The following is an 8,316-nucleotide window of genomic DNA, read 5'->3' as shown; positions in this document are numbered from 1 at the left end:
ATTTGGTCTGATGAAGACCATTTTACTAATAAACTTCTCTTGCTGTGGAACAAAAGCAAGCACACGCAGGAAAACTCCTTTGAACACGTCCATTGGTTTTTAAACTGTCATCTCGGTATCTGGTCTCTTAAAAACATGCCACTTGGGGCTGGAGAGATGGCTCAATGGTTAAGTGCACTGGCTGGTCTCCCAGAGGACCTGGGTTCAATTCCCAGTACCCATGTGGCAGCTCATGACTGTCAGTAACTCCAAGATCTGACAACCTCTCACAGACACACATGCTTGCAAAATACCAATACACATAAAATAAAAATAAATAATTTTTTTTAAAATGTGTCACTCTTTTAGAATATACTAAAAGAGAAGCCAAAGATCAGTAGCCCCTTTTCTGGGTGGAAAACGGTTCCCATCTCAGTTTGGTAAGTAAATGTTTTTAAAGTATACAGTGGTCCCAGAGAGCCCAGTGAGAGCAGCCACACACCTTGCTGACGGTGCTGTAGACTTTGATTCTTGCTTTCGCGTAGCAACCCTACAAATTCTGGGATTTATGAGAAAAAAAAAGTGACATGGCCTAGGTAGGACCTCCAGCATGTGTGGTGCCACCTGATGTGTGGCCAATGGGTACATTTGCTTTGGTCACCTAGATTCTATGTTTTCTATGTTTTCTGTGCTCATGGATGGGGGGGTGGATAGGGGTGGATGCAGCCCTACCCCAGAGCCCCCCCCTCCAACCTTCCTCTACAGCGGTTTACAGAAAAGTCCGGCCAAGGAGGACACCCCGCAGCTCTAGTAACATTTGCCCACAGGAACACAGTCATTTCAGTTTTTAAACTGAGATGGGTTTCTGCACCAGGTGTTTATCATTTAATTAATCCTTTGTTAGTGTGTTCCTTAACCTTTTAAGATGAGCAAATTTTTTGTTTTAATATAGTCCCTAAGATTAGTGCTTTCTGTGGACTCCAGTGGGGCTGTGCCTCAAACTCTACCTTCTGGGACCAGAGACCCTGATCCCGGGCAACTGCTGTCCGTGTGGACACCGAACTGTTAAATATCCTAAAGAAACAGAAGGACAGTTCTGCGACACGATACCATTATCCCCGCAGACCGAATGGTGGCCCATCCTCTGGAAAGTCTTCTGTGTTTTGAATAATAACACGGGTCAGTGACATGGCTCAGTGTGGAAAGGCATGTGCTGACCAGCCTGATGGCCAGACTCCAAGCCCTGGTACCCATGCTGTGGACGGAGGAAACCAGCCGCCGCAAGCTGTCCTCTAACCTCCACGCGTGTGGCATGTGTGCCCACACACATGCACACACACACACACACACACACACACACACACACACACACACACACACACACACACACACAAAACCGCTTTAAAATTTTTAAGGGACTGGAGAGATGGCTCAGCAGTTAAAGAGCACGGGCTACACTCCCAGGACCTGAGTTCGATTCCCAGCACCGACAAGGCAGTTCACAACTGTCTGTAACTCCTCCAGCAACAGGGTATCAGATCTTCCCGCCTCTGCGGGCACCAGGCACACATATGATGTACACAAACATGAAGCCAAAACATTCATGCCCATAAAAATAAAAAATAGATAAATCTAAAACAAAACTTTTTTTAAAAAAACTTTAAACTTGACTTGGCATGAGGTAGCACAGGGTTTTGTGTGATACGAGAGAGGAGCAAGGTTATTAGGATCCAAAATGAGAAACATGGCATCCAAAACTGAGGACACTTCCCTTCGTGGTTTGTCCTTAAAAGCATAAACCACAAAGTACTCAGGTTCCCCGGGCCCACGAGAATTGAATGGATTAAACAGCGAGTTCTCATAAAGTCCTAGTTGTTAAAAAGTAAAAATAGCTCGATCTGGAGAATGAGGACTGGGGCAGGGGGCTGAGCGGGAGCCGGCCTGCCAGCGTGCTGGGCGTGGGACAGGGCCGGCCAGGGCTGCGAAGGTGTCCACGGCTGGGGTGGCGGAGGGCAGGAGCGCGGGCGAGCGGGCGGGCGGGCGGGCGAGCGGAGCGGGGCGGGCAGCGGGCAGACTCTCCGCCCCGGGGAGGGCTCCGGTGGCTCGCCGGGCGGGGCGGCGGCTTTAAGGGGCGGTGGCGGGGGCCCCCGCCGCTCACTCGCGCGCTCGCGTCCAGCCACCCGGCCATGGAGCGGCCACCGCGCGCCCTGCTGCTCGGCGCCGCCGGACTGCTGCTCCTGCTCCTGCCCCTCTCCTCTTCCTCCTCTTCGGATGCCTGCGGCCCGTGCGTGCCGGCCTCCTGCCCCGCGCTGCCCCCGCTGGGCTGCCCGCTGGGCGAGACCCGCGATGCGTGCGGCTGCTGCCCGGTGTGCGCTCGCGGCGAGGGCGAGCCGTGCGGGGGCGGCGCGGCCGGCAGGGGGCACTGCGCGCCGGGCATGGAGTGCGTGAAGAGCCGCAAGAGGCGGAAGGGTAAAGCCGGGGCAGCAGCCGGCGGCCCGGCGACCCTCGCCGTGTGCGTGTGCAAGAGCCGCTACCCGGTGTGCGGCAGCGACGGCACCACCTACCCCAGCGGCTGCCAGCTGCGCGCCGCCAGCCTGCGCGCCGAGAGCCGCGGGGAGAAGGCCATCACCCAGGTCAGCAAGGGCACCTGCGAGCAAGGTGGGCACCAGCGCTTACCCCGCCACTCCCTCTCCCCCCACCCCCGTGCTGCCGAGCATCCCTGGAGACCCGCGGGAGGGAGGAATTGACGGCTGCGGCTGCCGGGTGTCCCCGAGCCAAGGGAAACGCCTCCCGGCTCTCTTTGGATGGTTTTATTTGGAGTTTCCTGTGTGCGCCAAGAAAGTGAAAAATCGCAGTAACGGGTGTAAATTTAGAAAAGATTTTCCGAGACCTCGGGCTCTTCCATTCTCACAATTCACCCAACTCATAGCTGGCAGGGCGATCCCGGAAAGCTGCTATGCTTTGAAAACCTTTTCTCGTCATTTTTTTTCCTTTGCTTGGGTGTGTGCAGAGAGGTGGGTAGACGGGGTTAGCAGAGAAATACAAAGTAAGGACTTTAAGGTGGGGTTTACATTAATATTCATGAACAGGCGTTTCCAGTTTTCAAACAGTAACTTAGCTAGACCATTATCCTTGGAGGTAAAAAGAAACACAAACTCTTTGATGTTGTGAGCCCTTTGACCATGTTGGGTTTTTTTTTCCCACTTGGGCTTTGGTTATTTTTTTTTTTTCTCATAATTTATCCACAGGATGCAAGTTCAGCAGGAATGCTTTGGACATTGTTTGTCTATTGTATTCCATACTAATCCAAACTTATGAAATGGGAAAAAAATAAAGTCTGAGATTGGGATGAAAAAAAATCAGAAACTTTAACTCGAGTGCCTGAAATAACATTTTTCCATGAGCAGTCGTTTGGAGGGAAAGTTAGAACCCAGCGCTGGCAGCTGCTGTCCTGGCCCCAGCCAAGGTAGGAGGGGAGGGGAGGAAAATCAGCTGTTGCATTTTGAACACAGTTCAGGCTTTCTCCAGACTTTCCAAGTGCCAGCTCTTTCTTTACAGATTTTTCCCAGAAGTCCATATGCAAACAGGCTGTGTGCCATTCGCCTCAAAGTTCGCTGTTAAAAGCTTTAGATGATGTGACTCACAGTTACCCATTTACGGTATTATCACCTCAAGTTTAGAAAAGCACAGCCCAGATATCCCTGTTTCCAACCGAAACAGCCCTTTGTTGCTTTGGCTCTTGCATGAGAGTCACATCATGAAGGGAAATGCACATTAAGAGTTCATTCCAAATATTGAGAGTTTCTTATAAACATCCCCAGGGGGAGTGTCCTTCCCGTAGTCTCAGAGTCAAGGTTCTTCGCCTATCAGAACAGATTGGCCTGGTGAGCTCCCAAGGGCTGTTGTTTCCTCATCCGTGCCTAGTTTATTTTGTTGTTTTCCTTAGTGTGTTTCAGTTGTACAAAATGATGGGTTTTGTTATGACATTTTATACATTGTATAAATGTACTTTTATTATATTTAGCCTCATCATTACCTTCTCATACCCTCTCTTCCCCCTCTTCTTCCTTCTCCCTAGCTATCCACCTCTATCTTCCTGTCTTTTTTTTTTTTTAGTGTAAATTTTTATCCTTTTCTCTCTTTCTACTTCCTTCTCTCAACACTCACACAGTATGATGAGGAAATATGATGGGTGAAGAGATCTAGCCTGCCTCCCTGCCAGTGACGCCCAATTCTTCAGTCCCTTTCCAGGCTGCAAACTCCTGTAAGGGCACACAGCCTGGCTTTATCTCTGTGCTCAGGAAGATGATGAGAAGTACCATCTCAAACCGGAAACAAATCCGTCTTGCCTCTCTTAGCCCCACACTGACCAGCACAAAGCTGGCTTCTGGGACAATGATAGAAGCATGCCAGAGAGAGCAGGCGAGGACAGAGAGCTGCCGGAATACCTTCCACAGCAGAGAAGAATGGGTGAATGACGGGGAACCAGATCTCCTTAGATCTCCCTATGTACTCGCGTTGGGTCCTGGGTATAGTTTTCCAGTGGCAGACACTAGATGCACAGGATACCGCTTACTTAAGTACCACTTAGTACTGGGTCTTTACAGAGAATAAAAACGGATTTCCTTGCTGGGTGGTGGTGGGGCACACCTTTAATCCCAGCACTCGGGAGGCAGAGGCAGACGGATCTCTGTGAGTTCGAGGCCAGCCTAGGCTACCAAGTGAGTTCCAAGAAAGGTGCAAAGCTACACAGAGAAACCCTGTCTTGAAAAACCACACACACACACACACACACACACACACACACACAAATGGATTTCCTCACTTCCTCTAGCCATTTCTCTCCTCAAAAGAAACTTGCGTTGCCTTTTTATTAAGGAGGAGAAGGTGTTTATTACAGAACCCAGGCCCAGGGAAAAAGGCCATCTGCATTCTGTTCCTCTGGTCTCGTTAAACACAGTATTTATCGAGCAGCTAGCCAGCCTTGGCTGCGTGTAGCTAGGGATGCACAGAGCAAATCTGGTCCTGACGACGAAGGAAGTATGTGTACAGGTTACAAACTGCCGAGCCCTTTCCCTGGATCTCAGGAGCGCCCCCTGGTGTTGCTTTTCTTCACTGAAATGACCGTTTAATGCCTTCTAGAGAGAGCCCGTCCTGCTTGATCCTGTATCTCTGCAGTAGAAGGCAAGGCCATCTGCTGGAAAAATCTGTTAGAAGGATAACGAGCTAATAATCCCAAAGCTTGGAGCTGTCACTGTGGACTGAGTGCCGGTAGAATCCACTGAAGTCCCTGGGTAACTGAAAGAGGGAGACTTGACCATTCCCTGTAACAAAAAGAATCAAGACAGAGGTGATGAGGCATGACATAGAATCATGGTGTTGGGGGCACAGAAGATGTTGCTCTTCTGTTTCAGTTCTCAGACCTTTTGTTTACAGCCCTTCAAATCTGAGTTCCTCTGCAACCCATTTAGTTGGGTACCATTTTTTTTTTGTCTGGGTACCACTTTCTGTCCCTTCAGAATTCTTACTTGTGGACCTATAATGCCACTACATCGGGTCTCACTTATTAGTACTTCCATGGCTAAGTTCTAACTGCCACTCAGGTAATAGGAAGGTCTTCACAGTGTAACTCCATCTGGCCTCTTCCCTCCAGTCTCCTTGTGCTCTCATCACAGTATATGGCTTCTGTTGTGCCTGCCTTTGGAGATGATGCTGTGCCTTCTGCCTGGGAAGCCTCCTGCCTACACCCTGCACACACACACACAAACACACACACACACACACACACACACACACACACACACACACACACACACACACACCACCCTCCCTCAGAACTCTTATGTCACTTTCTCTGTGAGACCTGACTTTCCCCTGCTCCATCATGCTGTTGTTATTTTCCCAGTACTGTTCATCAACCAATTCTTATGGGATCCTTGCTGTACACTTGTACAAAGGCATCATAGCTGACAAGCAGCTGTAGAATATGACTCCCTGGATAAGGATGTTAACTCTACCATGAACCACAGTAGCTTGGTGCTCTCATGACCTCTCTGTCCACAGAGTTCCTCACTTGTAGAATGGGATTACAACGATTCCTGTCTCACAGGGTTTTGTGATGGTGCAATCTCATGAAAATTATCTGTAGCAACCACCGGATGAAGATTGGTATTATTGTTCAACCAAAAAGCTAGCTCTGTATGAGAAGAGAGTCATTGATGCCCAAAGAGCCCAAGTGTCCAGGGGCCCAAATCAGTGCCTGAACGGGTTAATAAATGAATGAATCCTCCAACACTCTTCTGGTCTCAGAGTAAGCAACTTTGGAATAAAATAGAAATAATTTCCTACTTGAAGTTTAGTGTAAGCTTTAGACAGAAGCAACATTTTTCCATAGTTGTGTGTAGTGTGGGAGAATGCACAGCAGAGCAATAGTGGCTAGGGATGCGTGGACAATGTGAGGGAGGGGGCTGTGCCAGGAAGCGAAAGGCGGCAAAGGGGGGAGCCGGGCCATGGCCTGAGTGAGGAACAAGCGGTGTTGTATAGACCGTCCCCCATCTCACAATACTCCTATAAACGTCTTTTCCCCAGAGCAGAGGGCAGCCTCCGTCTTGTAATGCTTCTCAAACACAGTGGCTGGCTAGCAGTGGGAACTTGGTTTGTGTTTGTCAGACAGAGAGAGGAGACCCTTAGGGAAGTGCCTTCCTCTGGAAATGTGGGCCGTGGGCTCCCCGCTATATGCTCTTCCCACCGCCCATCTTGACACAGACTTAGCTTCCTGTCCTCTGCCATGGTGAACTCTAACGCCGTGCTCACATTAGCCCAAATCCTCACATTCTCACGTCCTGTCAATGGCTAGAATCGGGTCCAGGAGCTGTGTTGTAAGTAGAAAAAGCCTCAGCGAAGACTCTGACTGTCAGGGATGTATCTTATTTGACAAATTTTAAGACTTTTCTTTAAGGAATTCACTTTAGACTTATTTTGAGGTTGGTAACATGTTTGAATGCTGCTGTGAGATTGCTATCCTTGAGTGAACCCATGAACTCCACTGGAAGAGGAGGCGGTCCAACAGTCAATGAACTTGCTAATGGGCTGGTTTATCTTGAGACCGGACATGTCAATGCAATGCTTTTTGTTAAGCTGACTCTGTCATGCAAAAAGGACAGGCTTATGCTGAGGAGGGTGTTCAGATTTATGGGAAAGGAGTCAGTGATGACGTCTTTGGGGAGTGATATATCCTGACTGAGATAGGGACAAAAAAAAAATGGCAGTTTGCTAGAGAAGAGGTAGTGTGGGGTTAGAAGGGAGTTAGAAAGAAGAGGACTTGGGATATTATTCAGCATTACAAAAGAAGGAAATCTTGTCACGTGTCACAACGTGGATGAACGTGGAGGACATTATGTTAAGGAAGCCATGCTCAAAGAGACAAATACAAGCATGATCTCACTTCTACATAGAAACTTAAAATGTCACACTCATAGGAGCAGAGAGCAAAAGGTCCTTCTTGACAGAGGCTGAGAGTGAAGTTGGGATAGGAGGAATTGAGGAAGGGCTAGTCAGAGTACACAAAAGACAATAAGAGAAAAAAAATCTAAGGGCTGTCAATCCCGAGACCCTGACTTGCCATGCCAGGCTGTGTTGACCTGAGACTGCCCAGCGCACCCTGCACCTCTGACCTTCGTCTTTACTAAGTGCACTCTCGGGTTGCTTGTTTCTCGGCCAGTACTGCCTCCAAGTGACAGCCATCCTGTAACTCTCCCTCTTCACTTTCAGATCAGAAAGACAGAGGGAGCGGAGAAAGTTGCCGATAAGAATCCCAACCCAATAATAATGCCTTTCTAGCTTTGCACCTTTATGGGCCTTGTTTGCCCTTGCTGAACATAGAAGCATCTAGAATGGGGAGCGGGTCACTAATTCTTCCTTATCACTTTATCCTGTCTTAGTCACTAAAGTTTTAAGCTTCTGAAGCAGCTTTAGAAAGGAAACGGGCAACCCTGGAGAAGGGGTAAAGGGTCCTTTCAGACTCTAAAATTCCTACATTTTCTAAAATTTAGAGAAAAACACTCTAGAGACAAGGTACAGTCTTCATAGTTTGGAAATTGATGATTAAATGGTAAGTGCCTATTCCACAGTTCCTCAAGGAAATGGCATTTAAAAGCCTGAGTTAAATAGCCACAGGCACACTCAAATTATACACCAAGAAGAAACCTGGAACATGATTACTGTAACATGGTTGTGTCAGAGTTGAGAAAACCTTATCAGAGCTGAGAAATAACCTCAGGAGGGCAGAGTAGGCAGCGCCGACCAATTCCCCCTCCTTCACATTGTTACAGCCCTGAG

At 48.7% G+C, this 8,316-nt stretch overlaps 1 protein-coding gene across 1 annotated transcript in view; it reads left to right on the top strand.

Annotated features, from left to right (window-relative positions):
* The first annotated feature begins 2,126 nt into the window (after window positions 1-2,126).
* Igfbp7 (insulin like growth factor binding protein 7) overlaps window positions 2,127-8,316 on the top strand; it is a 62,401-nt gene continuing 56,211 nt past the window's right edge. Inside the window, exon 1 of the mRNA XM_016004404.3 lies at window positions 2,127-2,637. Within this exon, the coding sequence (XP_015859890.2) occupies window positions 2,166-2,637 (472 nt within the window). The 5' untranslated portion in view covers window positions 2,127-2,165. The remainder of the gene's footprint in view (window positions 2,638-8,316) is intronic.

The sequence above is a fragment of the Peromyscus maniculatus genome, chromosome 10, assembly GCF_049852395.1.
Source record: "Peromyscus maniculatus bairdii isolate BWxNUB_F1_BW_parent chromosome 10, HU_Pman_BW_mat_3.1, whole genome shotgun sequence".
Taxonomy (NCBI): Eukaryota; Metazoa; Chordata; class Mammalia; order Rodentia; family Cricetidae; genus Peromyscus; species Peromyscus maniculatus.
Note: the sequence above shows the minus strand (reverse complement) of the source record. Positions and strands in the feature narration are given on the sequence as shown.